This window comes from Branchiostoma lanceolatum, chromosome 3 (genome assembly GCF_035083965.1).
Source record: "Branchiostoma lanceolatum isolate klBraLanc5 chromosome 3, klBraLanc5.hap2, whole genome shotgun sequence".
Taxonomy (NCBI): Eukaryota; Metazoa; Chordata; class Leptocardii; order Amphioxiformes; family Branchiostomatidae; genus Branchiostoma; species Branchiostoma lanceolatum.
Genome location: NC_089724.1, coordinates 16,056,406 through 16,079,161, shown reverse-complemented (window position 1 = coordinate 16,079,161; position 22,756 = coordinate 16,056,406). Strand labels below are relative to the sequence as shown.

Sequence of the window (22,756 nt, the reverse complement as noted above, 5' to 3'; positions counted from 1 at the left end):
CATAGAGTGATGAGTGTATGGTATCCCTCACCATCTTCTGATATGCCTCCACCAAGCCAAGACTCCCTGCAACGTGGGTCACCTTAGCAAGTACATCCGCCAGGTGGTAGCCTTCTTTAACGGCGCGGTGTTCCTCCTGTATTGCTGCCATCTGTGACGGTGTGAGGATCAGCTCTTGTGCCGGTTTGTCCTTCGTGGCCGCCCGTCCCAATGGTGTCTTGCTGGCCCACGGCATGGCACCGTCAAAAGCAAACCCTCTGGGAGTCACCGAGTCGTAGTACCAGTCACGTGAGATGTCTCCGGACGCGTGGTCATTCAAACTCCTGATGGACATGGCTGGGAGGATGGTCTCGCCAAGGTTGATGACCTTGATATGTAGCAGGTTGGTCAGGTTACGGAAGTATTCTTTTACCCGTTCGGTATCCTTCCCTTCCTCAATAAGAATGGCAAATTCGAAATCAGAGAAAGGTGTTGTTTCCTCTCGTGCTAGAGAGCCCAGCCCAATCAGGGCATATTCACAAGGCGGCTGTCCCATGACCTCTATACACTCGTCCACAAGACCACGTATGAAACCTTTAATGTTGTCAGCAACTTCATGGTAAAGGTGATGCACCTTTAAAGCCCACTTGTACTCTTCTGTCACCACTTCTGTATTTTCCATTGGATTTTCATCAAAGCTGCAGCACTCCCGTTCACATTCCATAAGGCGCTGAAGAGCAGTTTCCCGTATCATTCTTAACTGCAACTTGTGGTCCTGCTCCAGTTGCTCCGATGATGGCGGTGCCTTTGAACCTACACATTTCAAGCAGACCTTTTCCACAAGTTTTGTTCTGTGAATCAGAACTTGTAGGCGGCTTGTCTCGTCTGTTTCGCGAATCATGGCCATGGCGGCGTTGTACAAGGCAGCTGCCTTTGTGAGGTCAATGACCCGCTCGCGAATGGGAAACTGTTTGTCCTGTGCCTTTTCCAGATAGACGTCTCCCAAACTCTGCAAGCACTCGGCCTGGAGCGAGAGGTTCTTATCCTGTACGGCACCCCGCAGAAGCTTGGCATAGCTGTCCTCGGCTTCACCATACTTTCCTTTCGATAGTTCCTCGTCTGCAGCCGAAAATATTGCAGCGTTTAACATTCTGTTATAGCGTCACCCTGACCATCGGGTGTAATCGTGCTGGCTGCCCTCCCCAACGCTGGATTGGATTGGAGCCAACTAGCATCAGCACCCTCAGCGCCCTGGCCTCGTGACGCGCTAAAATTAGCTGTAGACTCTCACGCCACGTATCAAAGACTTCAGCCAAGCCAGGGGAGTTCGATGCAGCCGCGAGTCACATATAAACATTTAGATGAGTAATAAAAACAGAAATCCCAGTAGACTGAGTTTACCATGTTACGGATCCGCCATATTGGGAAAGTTGAAACTTTAGACATGCGCACTGTCGTGATATTCCAGCATTTCCAGTGGGCTGCGTGCGAGCACAACTTGGTTTCGTCTTTGAATTTGGATCATAATTTCAGACCTGATTTTGAATTTGTCTGAAAGTCTCAAACAAAATCGGTCCCTGCACTTCCAAAGAGCTGCTAGGATGGCCAAATTCTTCACGAGTCCAAGAGCTATATACCATTTAAATGATCATAGCATGTCCAAAACAAGAGTTATTTGTTCATTTTGCCAACACCTATCAACATACCACATATCCTAAAGATCTATCCACGACTTCTCGAGTTATGGTGTTCACAAACACACAGACAGGCGGACAAGCATACAAATACACCAATCAAAAACATAATCTTTCTTGGCGAAGATAACTGGAATGTTGTACTGAAAACCTTGTTGAATCGTCTCCTTTCGGCCCATCTGAACTGCAAGCTCATGGGCCCCTGTCGGACTTGAACATTGATACTTGTACCGCACTGTGATACTTGTGGTTCTGCAACAGGAATGAGTGTTGCGATGCGATTCCCCAATGTTTTCATCTCTCAGATCGAAACTTTTATATCCATTGTCAGCGGTCGACCCCAAAGAGACTAAAGTTGGGATGTTTTTGCTCGGCCGGTCAGGGAACCGGAAACACAATATTTATTTCTTAGGCCTTGGCAGTCCAACAGACAGATAGTTGGTTTCGGGTGTAGTGACTAGAATGTAGGAATGGTTGATTGATACGTATCATCTATTATTCATCGTAATTGCGAGAAAATTTGCAAAAATTGCGAGAACCTTGAAATTGTGGTCCTTTGCCCATCCCATTGTTCTGTTTGACAGGAAGGTCCAGTTTGCTGGTGGTTTGAAATGTTTGATGACGACCATTGTAAGTATGGCACAACAAAGGTGGACCATGGTGAATTTCGCTACATATTCATCGACGAAGGAAGGTGAGTTTATTTATAGAGATCAACACGTTTACCTTACCGGTACCCGGCGTGCTATGTCCCTGGGGGGTATTGAAGTAACTGTGCCTGCGTTATTGGCTGGGTAAATGGTCATGCAGAGAGTCATTTTGTACCACTACATGAAAAAAAAGCTATGACATTTGAAGTATTCGTACATGCATGTGTGTTACTTTTAAAAGTTAAAAATCTAGAAGTTGTAGAAACTTGCTGTGGGATAGAAACTGTGTGGCTGTTGGACTAAAATCCCTTTAGAGGGGTGGGAAAAGTTTACTGTGCAGAATGGTTGCCATCGCATATTGTAATCCTCGTGATAAACGAAGAGAATTTACAGCGTACCTTGGAACCAGGGCAGACCTCTGCATAACTTGTGAAATGAATATTCATCACACCATGTTTCTGTTATATTTCAATCTTTAATTAGAATATTCTTAATCGAGATGATCAAATCCACATTCAAAAGCTCAGATACGAATCACTTTGGTCTGTCAAAGACATGTCAATATCAAACAAGTCTGAATTCCAGATAATTTTTAGGACTGACACTAGTGTGTATATCCTGGATACGATTACTGGTCGACTGCGCTGCAGACCCCGAAGAGAATGCATGTTTACATGATAGTTACTTTGGGTTGTAAGTTAGTCACCACATCCATGTGAACAAAATTTAGAAATACTACTCCCAGAACAACAATTATTCCTCACAGAGTCTATTTGCATAAATTAGCCATAGCATAGTCTAAAGCGTAGATTGTATTCCGTATTATTTCTTAGAATAGCCATTTGTTCCACTTGTCAACATTGTTAACTCGCACTATCTGTACAGTATACCCTTTCCATGTATTGTTTTATGCTGCAATCAACGTTAGCCCTCGGGCAAGAACTTGTAAATAAAACATTAGCTGACATGTCAAATATGCTGCTAACAGGAAAAGGACTGGTGTACTTGGCTCAGCACAGAATGGCATCGCAACTGCCACGAATTATATTACTTCCCTTTGTTTCTAACTAATGATGACAGAAATATAATATTGTGATATTGTCTGTTATAATTGTGTCAGTCTCCTATCCATCTTGTCTCATACGGAATTGTTGTTATGTAGCAGAAGATGCCATACGGTGTACCTTGTACGATTGTTGTGCACTTATTATATTTTGTATATTTTTATATTTTGTTAATCGCCTTCAACAGGAATCCATTTGAAATGTCGGAAAACCCAGTTCAGTCAAATTGATTACACGAGATGCACAATGTTGCTTTTACTTAAGTTAATGTCTGCAGTTCTACAACAACAATAATTAATCCTAACGGTTGGTTTGTCACCAGGGTCTTCCGCATGCCACTTACTGGTTGTCATGACGATTGCCCACTCCAGCTGTATTGAGAAAGATAATCAACTGTCATGTAGTGTAAACGTGAACAACTGGGTGTTTTTTTTACATCACATGTTAGAGGTACCCTGACCTATTGGATTAAACGTTTTGTGCAGCATCAGGAATTGAAGGCATGACTTTCCGCTAGCATAAGCCATGATGAGGGATAGGTTAAGACTAGGATTCTTTCACTGCTATGTTTGCTCTGCGACAGTGTCGGTGTTTGTAGGATGGCTCACTTGTTGAGCATTGGCGTTTAAAACTGAAGGTTCAAGTTTTATCTTTTGCGTTATCATATCAAGTTACTAGATGCAATCAAGTCCTGGGTAAGTGGTAGTTAGTACCTCAGTGGCCCTGGAGGCCGAGAGCTTGAACCAGACGCCTAACAATGGAGCGCAAGTCCATGTTTTCCGAGCGCAGGTCCCTGTTTTCTGAGCGCAGGTCCCTGTTTTCCTGCATGACTTGTCGTTTGTCATCCATGGCTGCTTCCAGCTGGATCTGGGAAATGATATCACATACATTTTGTTATAATCATGTTTATGCATATTACAGTTATGGCCAAGAACTAGATTTCTTCCATGTTCCTGGATCCTCTGTCCTCTCGGATTCAGATTCAGATTCATATTTATTTCACTCAACCTCTGTCCTCTCAATCACGTTGGTGATTTCGTTCTTTTTGCCTATCAACCCTGGTTGTAAGATAATGATTTAAGTGTCTGTGCCGTATTTGGGGCAATTTGGGCAATGTATATGATATAAGGCAGGTGTACGTCAGAAATGAGTGTTGACACTGGAACAGTTTGATAGATGATCAGACAATAACATTTGAAGTATGCTAAAGTAGAGGATGCTCGCTATTGGAACCAGTTTTACTTTGTCATTATAATTCCATCTAACGTTAGTACACGAACCTACTACCATTTTTGAGTCTATATTCTATTGAAATGTCAATACCTCTAATCTCACAGGAGCCTGGTTATTTGCATGAAGTAAATACAGGGCGCTAAGCCACATTGATATCTCTTCGTCGTTGCTACCTGTCTTAGCATCCAAATTTCGTAAGTCTAGAATTGGTTAGCTTACCTCCAATTCTCTTATCTTTTCTACAGGGGTGGTACAGGGGGATGTTGGTGGGTGGGTATCCTCCACCGATAGTTGCACGTCCTCGGGGTTTTCCTGGAAATAAAGTTGTATTCAATGGTGTTAGATTTAAAAACTACAAATACTTTAGAGCATAATCAATGTGTTGCATAGAAAGAGAAATATGTATGAGGATTTTGCTAGGGTCTATTCGATAGGATGATATTTCACCATTTTGTGCTCTTTTGATGTTTTATGTGGTTTTGTTAAGAAAAATACGAGGAATATTGTATTTAGACTATGCTTCTGTTACTCTTTACTGGTTCATTCCCTCACTATGAGCATACTAGAACATACTCAGATGTACAAGGTCAATTTTTGTTTGTCATAAAACGTTATATATCTGGAACAAAAGAAGCCATATGAGAATAATATCAAGTATGATTTCTAAGCCAAGACGAAATGTTAATGACAATGTTAACAGACTGAGATCATCAAATATATACATGAAATCATTCTCTATAAAATACTTTTACTCTAAAAGGACTACAGTGTTTTCAACATTTATAATCTTTTTATAGACTTGGCATAAGTTTACCGCTGACGCTGTAATACCAGTACTAAATTCTTCACCCTCTAACTTTACTCTATCCAACATGTACAATGTAAGGTAAAGTAAGGTTAAATAGGAATAGTCAGCATTGAAAATAGACATCCCAATAGTCACACACACACACACACACACACACCAACATACACACACACATGCAAACACACAAACACACACACACACACACACACACACACACACAAACACAGACAGACACACACACACTCTCAATCTCTCTTACACACACACACACACACACACACACACACACACACACAGACAGACACACACTTACACACGCACACACACATGCAAACACATGCAAACACACACACACACACATACATACAAACACAGACAGACACACACACACACACTCAATCTCTCTTAGACACACACACACACACATACACACACACACACACACACACACACACACACACACACACACAATAATTATACATGTGTCGGCACTGATTGTTTTCACTATCATTTCAGTCAAATTTGGCTGCTATATCCCAATCTCATGGCAATCACCCTAGTGCTCCGTTTACGCTAGATTGAATGAATTCGAAGCTTAATACTACTTCAAGTCATGTGATTTAAGCCTGCCTTAAGTGTCAATCTAAGCCCAGCAATCATTTTTGTTTGTCATAAGACGTTATATATCTGGAACAAAAGAAGCCATATGAGGATAATATTTAGTATGATTTCTAAACCAAGACGAAATGTTAATGACAATGTTAACAGACTGAGATCATCAAATATGTACATGAAATCATTCTCTATGAAATACTTTTAAAAGGCACAATTAACTCTAAAAGGACAACAGTGTTTTCAACATTTATAATCTTTTTATAGACTTGGCATAAGTTTACCGCTGACGCTGATTGAAGGAATTCGATGCTTAATACTACTTCAAGTCATGTGATTTAAGCCTGCCTTAAGTGTAAATCTAAGCCCAGTAATCACAAATTTGTTATATCACAAGGCAGATTATGATTTACAAAAAGCTATTCATATTGCTAATCAGTCAGTTTAGATATTAAAGAGAGACAATCTCTCTCTCTCTCTCTCTCTCACACACACACAGACACACATACACAAACACACAAATACATACACAAACAAACACACACACACAGACACAGAGAGAGAGAGAGAGAGAGAGAGAGATACACATACACACAGAAACACACAGACACAGACACACACACACACACACACACACACACACACACACACACACACACACAAACACAGACACACAAACACAGACACACAGACACACAGACATGATATGAATTGTGACTGACCTCTGCCTCGACATTCTGTTGGTCTCTGTTATGTGCCATTACGAATTTCAAATTTTATATGAAAAGCAAACAGGGTTTTTCACTAGTAACTTGGCATACAGTCCATACAACGTACGGTGGAATAAACTACGTTCACACCAATTAATGGTATTCGAACAAGAGTTTTCTTCGCATTTTAAACATTGGTTTATGTTAGCATGCTTTTGTGATTTTTAATACATGTATAGAATAAAGGTGTGTTAATGATGAGGAATAATGAGAGTGTCGTGTTTTAAAAAAAAGACGTCCCCGGCCCACCCATGAAAAAGTAGAACAAGCCAATATGGCTTCTCATTGTTTTCAGCCTATGTGGCACTATAACGCATGCGCATTGTATCGCCAGTGCGTAATGTTCAAGTCGCCATGTTTGGAAGGGCATCTTCACTGCGATAAGTATCTTAGAAATACACTAAGAAGTACGGCAAGCAAAACATCCTAAGGCATGATACCTCCCAGGCCATAATGTTCTTCATAAAACAGAGTCAAAGTAGACAGTCAATGGTTCCAGGCAGATCATCAGAGTGTACCCATCCATTGGTGTCATTTTACTGTCTAATTGTCAGCAAAACATCTCCACATACTATCAGACTTTACAGAAAACCGTTACTTTACAAAAATGTATGTCTTGGCGTAAATAGTTTAGGTATTCATGGTCACCAAGCGTGTGTTTGTTGGCTGGATGATATTTCTTGGTATATGTTCCTGTGGTTTCCTTTCTATTGTTGTCACGGATGATTCAACTTGTACGCTAACACAGGTCACCACGTTGCTAGCAACTATGTGTGCTCTGTGTGGCGAAAAGTGCATAAGATATTTACCCGAACCTGATCAGTTGTCTGACAATAGACCGGGAGGCAAATTGTATGTATCATGGAAACATTTTAAGGTGTCAATGGAAGATTCGACATTATCATTGCCATTGGTCAACCAATAGTCTAAGTAAAGTTTGACTGATACTAGTAATGTCAAGTGAAGGTAAGGAGAACAAACAATTCAAAGTTATTCTATCATCGACATATTCTCACAGACATTCTTTAGCACCAATCGAGCGTTTGTTACATATAGATACCAAATTTAAAACAAATATTCTACAAGATGGACAGGGAATTAAACCAAACTAGCGCAAACGTTTGTTATCTTTACAATTTTACAATTACTACCATGAAAATGACTAATCATACTCAGTATGTTCTAATTTTCTAAATGTTATAACGGTCATTTGAAGAACTAGGATAGATTGCATTTTGTTGTGTCTTCCATGCCACAGAGACCCAAGAACATAGTGATGTCATGCCTGTATATGTAAATGTGAATCCATGGTGCTTACCTGCATCTTTTTTACTAAAGATGGACGTCAAAGATTACGTGACTAAATTGTTCATTGAGTTGTTTTAATTTGGAAGCAAATGTTTTAGCCATTGGATCAATCTCATTCAATAAATTTTGACCTTGGATTAGACTTAGAATTATGGATAACGATTTGTTTTGGCATATTGGATTCTATATGTTAAACTGAATATCGTCCACTTTTGTCTCTTCCCTATTGCAAATTGTATATTCCTGAATATACTGGGTCCTCTTGGAAATCAACTTTTATAAGTTGGAGGGGCAACCCAGCTGTCTTGAGATGAAATAAATGGAAAGATAAATCAATGCATTTTTGCAAATGACGTAGCGGAACGACCACAAGACCACCAACTATATGTATAGTTGTGGTAGCAAAATATTTAGACTGTGTTGGTTTTGAAGCATGGAGCATTTCAGAATTTAACAGAAAATTACCAAAACTACAAGAAAGCAAATTAGACGGCTCATTAGGTTTTTAAGAGTAACATTTGTACAGTGACAGGGTATTAGGAGATAATTAAAAATTGCGCCATGGGTTTATTTTATGTATATGGATTTCACAAGCAAGGAGTTTGTTCCAAAAGCTATGTTTAAACAAGATATCTCGGATCATCTCTGTCATTGCAGTTTCTCCTCAATTGTTGAAAGGTTACCAAGCACAATGTCCTTAAAAGCACTGTTAATATTGGCCTCATGATAAGGAGCTGAAGACCTGAGGATGTCACTATTTATGCACTAGCCGGAGGAGTCTGGTGCAGTCTCTCAAAACAGCTTTTGCCGGCAGTGAAGTCAGGATCGATCTTTTGAGGGACGTACAAAGACTATGACAGCGTTATATTGATTTTTTAAAACTTTTGCTTTGTTTCAACTCTCATACTTTGCATTTTCCTCATTCTACAGACTGTCTTATTTTACTCGTTAAGTTAGTAAGGTCCGCCATCTTTGCGCAGGAACCTATGAACTTCTGTCGGTTGCTAGGGAACCGTGTCAATGGCGGTGACCCAGGTACGGCAGTGAAAGCAGGTTTTGAAATCATGTTGTGTGTTCACCATTCAGAACAATGATATTTGATTGGGTGCCAAACCTGGTCTCTTTTACACATGGTTTGTCTAACAAAATGTCACGATCAGGGAAGGCAGATTCTTACGACGAATAGGAAGAGGCTAGGTATGATTATCAACAATGTCTTGGAACTTTACTATAAATTGTATCACCAAAGTATGCAGTGTACACAAGAGCAGACCATTTGAAAGCTATGTTGGCTTTGTCTTTTTTTATAATGGTTAGCTGCATCTTTTGTACTTAAGCAGTTGACATGGCATTCAAGAATTCTGCCTTTGCTAACTCCAGGCTTCAGATGATACATGGAACATTATCGGTCAGACGTACCTGTCTATAATTGGAGCTGATTTGTTCGAGGGTTAGACTTAACTCAGTTTTACGGTAAAAAAACGCTGCACAAAACGTAATAAATACTTTTTAGAGCTGAAATTCAAGGCAGGTGGGCGTGGTCATGGTCGTGGGTGTGGGGCAAATAGAATAGGGTGTCAACACCTCGCAATGTTTACCCAGCAAACAAAGATGGTGGTGCCAGCTCAGATTCCTTAACGTTTCCTTAATTTTTCCGCGCGGGAAAAATTACGTAGACTAAAAAAAATCAAAGGGGAAAAGAAGCAACTTGGTATTCAGAAACAGAGAATGGGGCAAACGGTTAATCGGTGAGGGGCAAAATATACCAGACTATCCTATACAACGCGAAAGCAGATTAGTTGTCATAAGGAAATCACGCCAGACTTCTTCTTTCCCTCGCTGCCTCTAGTAACATGCATTCACCAGCTTCTATTTTCACCCATCGTGAACGAGATTGAGCACGGAAATAAAGGCAAAGAAATTCATGACCGATTTCTAGCTTATTTCCATTTAACACAGAAGGTTGGTTTTAAAACCGGTCGTACGCACCGATGATAAAAGAAAATGCAATTCCGATTGACCTCCAGCTAATGTAACGTACTGATAGAGATGCCTCCAATGTCTCAAGAAGACTTTTAAGTTTAGAAACTCGTATAAAGACGTGAAAAAAATCCTCTTAAACTGTAAAACTATTTGGAGAACTTTTATCGATATGAAAAAAACACCAGTATAGTATGTGCTATACTATACTGTGCACACAGATCATGTCTAATCTTGTAGTCTACTTGACAAAGTGGGTACTTAACAGAGCGTATCGCCTTAAGTGGCTACTTACCGTATCGCTTACCAACAGGTTGGTGTTCCTTGACAAATCCACGTGGACGGGATGTTAACATCCTTGTTAATCCTTCAAGATCGACACAACTGCCCATCATGGCTCTGTGTGTGTAACTACTCAGGACCCAAACACGTTCAATGGGACCAGGGTGAAATAATACACCATGGTACCTGTTTTTTGTTGTTTGTTTTTGACCCCAATGTGCACATATCTCTTTCTTGTATTTTACAGGCCCGCGTGTCGGTGTCTATAGACTACCAAGCTACAGAGGGTAACGACTGGGCCTGTCATCTTCAAGACTGCAGAACCAAATAATAGGTTTCATGGACCTGAGATTTTAGAAAAAAATCGAAGAAGTAAAAAATAGTGGAAAAGGGGGCTTTTCTTTACTTGACTGTTTTCAATGCAGATGTAGCTGGTGGCTGGAGATATAGTAACATGTTAGCCACCCATGATAGGACTGGATGTGAATTGTTTCACGAGTATAAGTCGTGACCCTAATTTCAGAGATGCCGATGTATGCTAAAATCTCTGTAGATATTCTAAACATGTCTCACGAAATTGGGTTTACACCAGTAAATACGGTAGTCAAGCTTTCATGCTGTAAAAAAACTCAAGGTGAATTCAACTATTTTTTGTCCCCTGGTCAGATTTGGAAAGATTTCGTTCAAATATCAAGGAGAGCAGATTTTCTGCTTGATTACCTGATTTCTTATTAGTCCAAAACACGAAAAATCCCCAGAAAGACCCCAAGTCACGGCTTCCGTTATGCATGTCCCAATTTAATGACGCTTGTTTTTGACACAGTAGATGTTTTTCTCTCCAGCAAAGGTAAAACCATTCATCAATATTGCGGGTGATTGGAGAAAAAAACCCTTAAAGATGACTAAGATTTAGCAATGTAAAAATTCTGCTTTCCTTAGTTCTGATAACCCCCTAGGACACCCTCTCAACTTTAATACTTGATCTTAAACTTTTGGTCAGTGAAACTCTGGAAACTAAAACTTATGTCAATATCTTTATTGTAATTATCAGGGTGGCCATCGCAATTTCAGTAACTTTTAACAATAAATTGTGCGATTTTTGAGGGTCTCCGATGGGGGGTCCCAGAACGCCATAACGAAGAATAGCTGGAGGGTTTTAATTATATGGCTGTTCATAGTTCCACATACCTATCACACATACAAAGTTTGAGCCGATTTGGCCGACCCCCATCTTCCCACCTCTGCCTGGTTTTCTCGTGCAATGACTCTTAAGATATACATTTGGTCACTTTCCCTCTCTTTTACAGATTGGCTGATCATGGTGCACCATCTCATACCATAATTTAAGTTCTTTAGATATCTTAATCATTGTACCTGTCAGTACTGTACATTTGTGTAATCAGCTCTATGGATGTTCTGCGCTTGATGACTGTATGACTGTAAGATTCTTGCCAAGGCTATTTCTTCATAGGTAACTTTTCCATCAGTGTTTTTATCATGTCCTTTTCAACAATCAACATCATTTTCCGCTACAATTTTGCCTCATATACCCTAGTGTCTAAACACTTTACAGTTTCAGATTATAGAATCCTGTCACAGTGACTCTTTTAGCAAACAATTCAACAAACAATTAGACAACCAAAAACACACATGTACATTTCTCAGCAGACCGTTTGGTTATACAAAAATCACAAAATGGCACTGATACATCAAATTGAAAAATCACAAAATGGCACTAATACATCAATTACAGTTGTAACATATGACTGGATTCAGAATTCTGAATGGCACTGTATCACTGACAAACTTCTAAATCTCTATAGAACACTCCAAAGATACTATTAGGAGTCTCACAGTAAAAGCGAGTCCAAACAACAACAAAAAGTCTCGTAATAATTTTTGCAGTAAGATAGACTCACCAAGGTAAACGGTACACACTCTTTCACACCAAAATACCATGCTATTTACATGTACTATCAGGAGAATACACTATGTTTATCTCAGGTTATTTTATGTCACCAAATGTTCGACTACAAAGTATCTAATTAAGCAATATCATAAGGGTTTCATTTGTAATAACACACAAGGGGACCATTTAACCTTCAATTTTCGACCTCCGACACACCGAAAGAAAACCTTCACACACGGAGGTGACTATGCAGATGAAAACCTCATTTGCATAATCAGTGAGAAAATGCTATTATTACAATAGTGGTACATGAAACATCTATAATGACTAAGCAGCAAATGATGGAATACTCATGTTTGTGACATATGTCACTCCGGTTGAGGTTATATAATCATAAATGAATTATGGATTTATTTTGGCAATCGCCACTGAGGTATCTTTTCAAGACCCTCCTTGTTGTATAATCTACTGATTGTTTTGAACAGGTCTTTAGTCCATAAATAAAGGTCAAATTTTATTGGGGTCAAAGACTTATCATGGCTTCACTGTGCGATATTTGCAGATGAATTTGAAAATCATATCAAGCTTTACATTTACATACATCAGCATCGAAGGAACAATTGATATCTTGACTCCCTTGACTCCTCCCTTCCACCCTACCTTTCTTAAGCTTCCTAACTTTCTTTCTTCGTCTCCTTCCTTTTCGTTGCCCCCTTTATTTCTTCCTTTATCTCCAATTCTTTACTCCATTTTTCAACGAGCTGCCTTTCTTAGCTTTGGATAGAGTTAACTCAAATGGCAATCTGAATTGGACCTTTCTTCGTAGTTTAAAGGTACCCCTGGGCCTTTTTCGTATACATTTTGTACGGTGGTTTTTCTTCAAGTTATTTACTCATTTATCCGTTAGGACCCATGAATACCCCAAAACAACATTGGACTGACCAATGGCTTCACACTTCTCTTGTGTCTGGTATTTTCCCGACTGTCCTGCACACCATGTGGAGTTCGCTTTAACCGACGATGTGGCGGGGGGGTGGCTGAAATGTATATGTAGAATGGAATGGTCATACTTTACTCTTGTCTTAGTGATAATGATAAACAATAATGACTACGTATACATACTTAATTGCTAAAACTACAATTCACAAGCAATGATGTGACACTTACCTCATTTCTAAGCATTTGTTTATATTACCTTAGTCTACCTCTGCAATATTCTATACTCTATGCCAGTTATAAGTGAATAACTCAAAGATGGCTTCAGTCTCAGAATATTGGTCAAGGAAGAGTTTGATAAATCAAGGATGATTAGATTTCTTAATTATTAAAGGTAAAGTTACTTGCCTATCTGGCAAACGTAGAACGCCATATCTTTGCAGTTTTTCACGCGCCATTCTCCAGCTGACGTCATCGTGACGCAGCCCTCCCCCGAGGGCTCTCCCGGTGCCCAGCTGCTGTATGACGTTTTGCTCGGGGTTCCATCCGACCACGACCAGAAGTCCTGAGAAAACATGCAAAAGAAGAGTTTAACTTATCACTTTGTCTTAACATGGTCTACATAAAAAGGATAAAGAACATGTCGATTTTTTTGTTCTTTCTCTCTTTGAACAGTTCCTAAACAACACTACTGTAATGTTTGCCTACTTCTTGTGAGACTTGCATGAATCTTGTTTATCTTAAAATCAATTTGGGGTGATTTTGGGGTCATAGCATTGTCAATGATTTCCAAAGTTCCCTCTACAATTACCCAAAGACATTATTCATAATCTATAAAACCTGAAATCAGTCATGAATTACATACCCCAAACATCTTCAAACCGATCCAAAAGCTGCCGTCAGCAGATACCTCTCCTAATGTACCCATCAGCTGATCATTGAACTCATCTGTTGTCGGCTGAGCAAGACGTCCTCCACCGAACTGACCGCAGGCGGTTTCAGCGTCATCAAACGTCATCCTTACCGGGAAGGCTGGAAGGAACGCTCTGCCGTATGGTTGGTACCCAACTGTTGCAAGATCCACTGAAGCTGCAAGTGTTCAAAATTTTACAGAATAAAGAACAGAATGGCCTTTTATACTCACCGAGAGTTTCATGGGCTAAGTTTGTTAAAATGTAGTATAACGTTGTTATGCAGATACTGCATTGGATGGCTACTAAGCTGCAAAACAGGCACACAGTCTATGTCTAACGACAGTATAGCTTTATCACTATGCTTTGCTCGTTCAATCGAGAAAGTCTACCTATAGGAATAGTAAGTTGTACCAAATAACATTGCTTTAAGTACATCAATAAATTGTAGACATGCCGTGCACTGGCAGACACATCATAAAGCAGAGACGACGTGGATGCATGTCCCTCAATAACATGGTAAATGCACCACATAATTTGACACTTGAAATAGGACTTACGTTTGACTTGGCAGAAGAACTTGGCCGTCGTCTCACAAGATTGATCTTGCCAACTACCGTCAATGCGTAGCACTGTGCAGCTGTTTGCCGTGGACGGCTGTCCGGCTCCTCATCCTCGAAATCCGCAGAGACGACTCCCGTCATCCCATGTCCACAGCCCGTTCTCCCTGGACAGCCCAGTCCAGTAGAGGCTGTGCGTGTCCACACGGATCGCTGTATCAGTCAGGAACTCGTTGGTGTGGCGATGACGTGGCATGGCTAGCGTGCCGCCATCCTGTTGGCATGTTGTCCGTGCGTCCCGGCGGGTCTTCGGGGTGTTATGGGGCTTGTAACAGCTACCCCCATGGACAATGTAACCAACTGGGCATCCTGAAAGTTCAAATACCATATCTTTATAACTCGCCTAGATTGATCTGATCATTATAGTAGAATGATAACGCTAACATCACATTTGTCAAAGACCAATTTCAGTGGAATAATGTGGTGTCAGAATAAGCGCATTCTAAATTATTTCAGCAAATCATCGATTCAATTACAGCACAAAGCGTGAGCTACAAAATCTTGACTATAGGGAGAAACATGGTCACAGAAAGAGTGGTCAAAATGGTCTGTAAAACCGAGAGCAGAAGTTTGGTTAAAAAGAAAAACTACCCACCCAAGCCTGGGAACACCGCCACCTCACACACTGACATCACGTCCGGGTCCGGCGCAGGCCTATTGATCCGAATCCGGACGTGTCTGCCAACGATGGGACGCGGACAGTCGACCGTGATGCTCTGTCCGTTGGACAGCTGTCCGCGATACGGAGTCCCGCAGATTTCACTTGATTCCCATGCCCAGGACTGCAATTCTCTTTTTATTCGAACTTCAAAATTCGCGAGAAGGCGTCCTTAAAAAGAAAGAAAGAAAGAAAGATAGCATGTGATCAAAAGAAGCCGTATTAAAGGTCTGCGGTGTCTTATTCTCGCCAGTGAGGCCATGCCTTATTTCCGACAACTTTAATCACTACAACAACACTATGAAAGGCAGAAACACAATGTTCTTTAATGATTTCAGGGATGTCGTGGTAAAGCTGTTGCTTTCTGTCTAAATCTTAACAGAAAATCTTACTTACCACAACAATCGCCGCGGTTGAGAACTCGCACGGTTGATATCGGCCAGTCTCTCCCGAGGTCCACTTGCCACCACGGGCTGATCTCAGGGTTGGTCAGGGTACACTGGTTATCAGGAACAGACGTCCCCTTCTCTCCGTCCACAGCCAAGTCCGCCGTACTGAACCCATCGGTGCTGCTTTGTGAGGCAGGTTTTCCAATGGCAACGTTCTCCGCTGTAAGGTGGTAAGAAAAGGTTTATAGCCAAGTGCGTGTTGATCGACTGCGATTATGATTTTTTTTCTTACAACCCCGTATCTTCAAATATGATGGAAAGAATGGATTCTATTCATGAACTGGTACTTGGTGTCAAGTTGTAGTAAAGAAGGCACAGAATAGACGAACACGTAAGAAGCAAAGATTGAGGTGACTAAGATTTCATGCACCTTTGGAAATTAAATCCCTCAAAAGGTTAAAAGAAATCAAAACATATTTCAAAACATTATCATTACTTCCGAAAATAATTTCATCAGGTTGGTAGAATATAGGATATTGGAGATTCTTTGCACACAACCAGGTAATCTCACCTGCTGACGTTTGGGTGTCTCCAGTCAGAAGCTCTGAAGAAGGTGTCTGACAGACACCGAAACGTCAGCAGGTGAGATTACCTGGTTGTGTGCAAAGAATCTCCAATATCCATTATCATTACTATTTTAAACAGGTATCATACTGTAAAATTTTAACGTAATTATTACAACGTTGACATGCCCGTAGCCAGGATTTTGAATGGGGGGTTCTTTCTAATTTTTGAGGGACCATCGAGCGCCGTAGGCGCGAGACGAGCGCCACAGGCGCGAGCTTTCTAGGGGGGTCCGGGGGTATACTCCCCCCCCCCGAAAATTTTAAAAATTGAACCTTCTGATTTGGCATTTCCCATGTTTTTGAGAGGATTTCAAAGAAAAAAATCAGAGACAAAGTTAGCAGTTTTTCTAGGATTCCAGCCCCGCTGGTGATACAAATAAGTCCATCTTGAAAAAATAAACATTGGGCGTTAAAAAGTGGACCCTGTAGCGTTTCAAATTCTAAGAATTGAACCTTCTGAAACGGCATTTCCTGTGTTTTTGAGAGAATTTGAGAGGAAAAATCAGAGACAAAGTCAAAGTGAGCAGTTTTTTCTAGGATTCTAACCTCTGTGGCCTTGCTGTTGATGCAAATACAAATAAGTCCGCCCTGAAAAAGAAATCTTGAACATTGAAAAGTGGACCTTCAAGTCTGTGAAAGTGGACCTTCAAGCCTGTGGGGGGGTTCGTCCGAACCCCCCCTAGCTACGGGCATGGTTGATACATTCCAGAATGAGATAAAAATAGCAACAAATTCTGACCTTTTGGCATGACAGTTTAGTTAGACTCACCTGTACATGACACATGGACGTTTGCTGATTCCCTCCAAACGCCATGGACTCGGGTGAAGAACGGTCCAGTAATGTCGTCTGCGTTGAAATGGTCACTCTTCACGAACATGGTGTAGCCATCATCACCTGCTGCACCCACAGTCTTACCAATAACCCATTTACCAGGGATGTGGTACAGGTACCAGTCGCTGGTGTCGCTGCGGTAAACCTGACGCCCAGATGACGTCATGTTCGTTCGCGTGTAGGTTGACATTTGAGAGGCTTGGCTGGGAGGATGATTGTTGGAGACGCGGACAATGCGACATCCTAAAGTAAAGGGAAAAGCTGGATGTGAAGAACCGGATTCAACATGTTTTGTCTTAATTTAACCTCACACCTCTCTCTATGTCATTCAGTCTATATATGTACAGTTTAAAAGGTTAAGAAAACAATTCAAATGTTCAAAAGCAGTTCAATGTCCAAGACTGGTTGGATGTTCATTCTAGGGGGTTTGTTCTAATTCACGGCAGAAATATAGAACCCTCAAAGCCTCTCACAGAAATCAAATCGGAGTAGAACACAGAAAACACAACAGAAGCAAAATATTATACCCCCTCTCTTCATGTTTTACCAGCTTACAACTTTAAGCTGCTTGGAAGGAAGAAAAAAACAGGACACAGGACAGTTAGAAAATCTTCATGATTTTACTTCCCAATATCTGTTAGGAAGGTAAACGCTTAAACCAATGAGATTGGATAGAGATTAACCTCCATGCTTAAACAGATCTAGATGAGCCCCACTTACCGTTCAGCATCGACACCCCAAGCAACAGAAACAGTAGAATTGTCACCATGTTGAACCTGAATCGCGCTGCCATGATGTGCTAGAATTATGATGAGACAAACGGAATTCAGGCCGAGTATACAAGACAAGAATATCCGCTTTCAACGAGAGATTGAAACAAGAAATTGAAGATCTCATATCTGCGTGAAATATTTATCATTAGTACAGTATGTCTCTTGTTTTATTCATTATTGTGAATTTCTCGCTGATTCTGTTTATCCCTCCTCCTGCAACTTGGGCCCTGGCCTTGCCAACCTTCCCATGCTGGGGGATCTCTTTGCTGCATTCATGGTCTCCCGAGCGAGAAACGCCAATCAAAGGCATTGATATTGCGTATGAGTAAACATGCGCGCGGTTGGAAAAACTACAGAGCAAGCAAGTGTGTGACTACATGCCATCCAGTAACGTGTTGAATGCCAATAGTATGACACCGTTTGCGATTCCCATAAACACGGGTGGGACCAGAGTGAGAATGCCGTACAGGGCAGGTACAGTAGCATTGTGGTCACGTCCCCTCCAGTCAAGAGTAACATTGCACGCATTCTTACAATGTATAAAGTATCAGATGGCAACGCCACCACAGCACAACAGCAATACATATCTAGCCTTGAGGGTTACCAATGGCAGGCGTTAAGCCACATTTCATATCCACGATAAGTATATCATAAGTTTATCGACGGTAGACGTGAAGTCAAATTTCATACCCACGGGAAGGGCTAAGTAGATCTCCCGCGAGTGTAATTCTGTGTCTATCTCACTATTGTCAGACAGAGACAAAAAAACAACAACCAGTAAGTAGAGGAAGTGCATTAAAGACTGGTATGTTTAGGTCCCAATTGTGCTGGTGCCCGTCAGGGGTGTTGTCCCGGTCGGGCCCCGAATCCACAAATTTGTCCCGGTTGGACTGCCTGGTACCGGAGGAGTACCTCCCAGTGCTCGCACGATTGCCTCATGTCGTCTGTTTGTTACCGGGTCCCACGTTTTATAAAGGCCAGGTTGAAAGCGAGTGGTTCAAAACCTACAGTCCTATGGCCATACATGGGACAATTAATATTGTCGTATTGAGGTCACCTGATGAGTTAGCGCGGAATGGCAGCCGCTCCAGACCCTTGCGATCTGGCCCCGCCAATTGTAATAAGCTCCTCACAGTTCAGCCCCTGGCTGCAAAGAGAAGGTAGTCGGAGCTCCCAAAATCAATCAATCAATCAATCAATCATTCACTCAATCAATCAATCAATCATAGCAGCTTATAAACATTAAACATCTCTACTCACGTCAAAGCGTGGAAAATATGTACGATGAGACGATGCACGACCCAAATCAACTGCACACCTAAATACTCGTAACGTTGGGTAACATAAATTCGGGATTTTTCCTATAATGGTTGACTGAAATCAATCTAGCAGAACAATAAACCATCCTTTTTTTCTATTATTCTGTCAGTATCATGTACTATCTTTGCACCAATCATATATATGGTAGATTTTGTCTCTAGTCGTGCTGACACCATAATATTTCAACTTGAAACTACCGTCCGCCGCACGCACAATGGCGGTGTTGTCGGACAGGGGTGAACATTAATTCGGGAGAGAAGATTCGTCTTGAATATCTTACCGCTAATTACATTTTATACAGCAGCTATTCGTTCCATTCTTGGCTTGAGGAGAGTGCTATGGATATAGACGTGTCCAAGTAAAAAAAAAACACGAAAAAACGGCCGTACCGCACGCATCAGGCCTCCGGGAACAACCCGTGTGTTGAGTCGGTAGAACGTCACTCAAAGTTCACCCCCACCGTCATGGAAATTTGTACATTATTCATCGGGGCGTTAGCTGCATGCCGTAGAAATGGTAATACTACTATGTCCATGTGTTTCTGCTTGTGCTAAGAGCAAACTTTGAGGAAAATATCGCCATCAGTCCACTATCACACACAACATTTAGACAAAAAGTGTTCCTCGCAAACGTTTGTCGTCTGCCGAATAGCAGGATTCTGGGTAAAGAATATGGCGGCGGGAAAATTCACCGTAATGCCGTAGCCATTGGTTGTAGCAACAAAGAGGCGTTTTGATGATTAATCACACTTAGAGTCCAGTTGTAGGTTAGCAAAAGAGATTCTAATAAGTTGTATTGTAAATAATTGTGTTGAGCAGGAAGCGGATGTGACATTTGTCTTATAAACCAGTAAACAACTATGTAGTATAATTCTCCCACGAAGCCCTCAGACTGTGACAATAAGGGACGGAGAGTTTTTTACGTAGCCAACTTCTAATGCATGGTTATCGAAGCTTTTCAGACAGTGTTCTGAATACGTTAGTCTGTCAAGTTTGCATTTCTAGCGGTATTACTGATGTTGCATCTAGCACATATCCCTAAATACCCCGTTTTCGAAAAATCCCGAATTTAAGTACCCCGCGAATTTATGTTACCCAACGTTACATATAGTACCTGCAAAAACTATGACGTGCGATAAGTCCCCGGGATCATTTTTGGGGCCTCAGCACAGCTCATCAGCTCCGCATGCCCATCACGGTTTGCCTGAACTAGAGATCATGTACCGTACTCAAGTTGCAAGGCCATTGTCTGCCTTGTCTAAAGCATTGACACTGTTAACCTATAGCTCTGACGTATGGAATGGCCCTTCGGGTTGTTTTTCTATCTGGCAGCCGAAAGTAAATGTAGAAATTCAACTTCCACAGTATATCCTCTCCGGCCACTGGACAAATCATACATTTTTTTCAGCTTAGTTTGTACATCAGTTTTTAACAGTTATATCATCGGTTTATGTTAACGTTCAACAATTCACCCATACATGACTTAATTACAATATAGGGCGTTTCCATCAGGTTTCAACCACGGGGTATTGCATACCTGACATGTACAAAGCATCAGCTAAATTGGCATGCGAGCCGCAGTTGCAAGCTAAATTCAAGAAAATGCACCTTCCTTATTCGAAATGGTACCTTTTGCTACGAATGAGGAAAAAGAGTGTGTATCGGACAATTTACGCAGCCTTCATTTGTCAACCGGGCGCTGAACCTTTTTCATTCGAATTCTTAGGTGAGGGTAGACATGCAGAAGAAAAACTTGCACCCCAGAAAAACTCTCATTGGGATTTGTGTCCATCCTAAAATATCCGTAGACCACTTTCGCTAGAAGAGTCACGGGAGCCTGTATCGTCAGGAACGCCTGAAGGCTAAAGCCCATATCTCACTAGACTGCGGCACGTTGTTGGATTCGCTGCAGAATCGGTAGAATCGTCGATTTTACCGGTAGGGATCGCGCTCGAAGCCTTTGCTAGCGCTGCTACAATCGGTGATTCAGAGATTTTTCATGGTCTCACATTTCATTAAATAGAGACGGGCAGATATTTTTTATTTTTTTAAATTTTTTTATTCAAATTCACAGATTGCGTACAATCTGAGGGGAGCCGGCAACAGGAATCTAGGTCCTCTACAAGGCCGACTCCCCCAGAAAATAATAATGTAGCCCTGATCAAAGGTTTTGCCCATCATGTCCAATGAAAATTGAAGATGAATTTCACTTTGTCATGGAATGCTCTAGATATAATGTTTGACGTCATAGGCTATTCACACTATTCAAAACAAGTACAAGTTTTAAGAGTCTCGATGCTACAGACCGTTTTGAGTACATATTTAAATGCATCACAACAATGCGAACATAGGTAAGTATCTAAACGACTGCTTTCACATTAGAAAAAATACCGAAACTAATGATTAAACCAACTCGATTATAATACTATATCGAAAACGTATGCTAGCCCTTATTGTATTGTATTGTATTAGTAATTAGGATGTTAAGTTTTATTCTGTACTTCTACTTTGTGTTATGTTTACGAATTCTTACCATACTTTGTACCATGTACAATTGCCGTGCAATAAAATTCTTCTTTCATCAACGAGCTATCTAGCTATGTTCGACAGTTCGAGCTTACAGCGCTCATAATAACCAACCGTTGAAATCTGCGTAAAACGATCGCAGCCTATCTAGCTTGGCACCAGCATGTGTTTATCAACATGTAACGTTATGTTTGTCAACACTCTCACAATCTAGCAAGATATCCGACAGCTTGATACTTTGGCAGACATGTCACCGAAGGCAAGATTGGCAATCTTGCCTTCGGTGACATGTCTGCCAAGGTATTAAGCTGTTTGGGCTTTCTTGTATGCAACCATGAATTCCCAACCCATCTTTCCATAATGCTTGACGCATGTAAATCCACTTTACACGTGACGAGATAGTGATATCGGCTATTTCTATCATATATGACGTAAAATCTAATGAACGTTCAAAATCTCTACTCACATGAAAGCGTTGTGATGCGGTGGAAGTGCGGGGAAATATGGACGCAGACATGCAGCGGCCCAACCCAACTGCGTACACGTACCTGCCACCTGCGCATGGAAAAGTAGCTGTGCAAACCCGGGAAGTCCGAACCCCTTTTTTAGGGGATTTTTTTACCTCACCGAAATCCACCACCATTGGAATTCTGGCAGGTTGCCAGAGAAGTGTCATTTGTACGTAAACCATCGTCAACACACACACTGCCTATTGAAGTCTGTGTACACCGTGTCACGCTCTCGAGATCGAAGTAACCTTAGTTGCAATCTGTTTTGTATACATACATCTTGAAATCTGAAATGTTATCTGAAAAATACATGTTTATTTTTGGTCTATTGAACTATATTTTTTTATAATCAAGGTTTGTCCAATATT

The 22,756-nt window shown here is 41.1% G+C and overlaps 2 protein-coding genes and 1 long non-coding RNA gene across 3 annotated transcripts; all 3 read right to left on the bottom strand.

Annotated features, from left to right (window-relative positions):
• Positions 1-2,784: 2,784 nt before the first annotated feature.
• Positions 2,785-10,801, bottom strand: LOC136430604 (uncharacterized). The gene is made up of 4 exons (XR_010754908.1): positions 10,394-10,801; positions 4,840-4,932; positions 4,101-4,254; positions 2,785-3,758 (listed from the first exon to the last, which is right to left on the bottom strand). It is a non-coding gene; the product is annotated as an uncharacterized lncRNA (long non-coding RNA).
• Positions 10,802-11,401: 600 nt separating this feature from the next.
• LOC136430600 (uncharacterized) lies at positions 11,402-22,498 on the bottom strand. Its single transcript, XM_066421344.1, has 9 exons — positions 22,346-22,498; positions 17,982-18,060; positions 17,199-17,504; positions 15,811-16,023; positions 15,352-15,585; positions 14,697-15,065; positions 14,091-14,314; positions 13,634-13,790; positions 11,402-13,326 (listed from the first exon to the last, which is right to left on the bottom strand). Exons 1-6 carry the CDS (start codon positions 22,394-22,396, stop codon positions 14,806-14,808), a joined length of 1,143 nt encoding a protein of 380 aa, XP_066277441.1. The 5' UTR covers positions 22,397-22,498; the 3' UTR covers positions 11,402-13,326; positions 13,634-13,790; positions 14,091-14,314; positions 14,697-14,805.
• Positions 13,626-14,243, bottom strand: LOC136429417 (pulmonary surfactant-associated protein A-like). Its single transcript, XM_066419248.1, has 2 exons — positions 14,091-14,243; positions 13,626-13,790 (listed from the first exon to the last, which is right to left on the bottom strand). The coding sequence occupies exons 1-2, from the start codon at positions 14,241-14,243 to the stop codon at positions 13,626-13,628; spliced, it is 318 nt and encodes a 105-aa protein (XP_066275345.1).
• Positions 22,499-22,756: the final 258 nt, after the last annotated feature.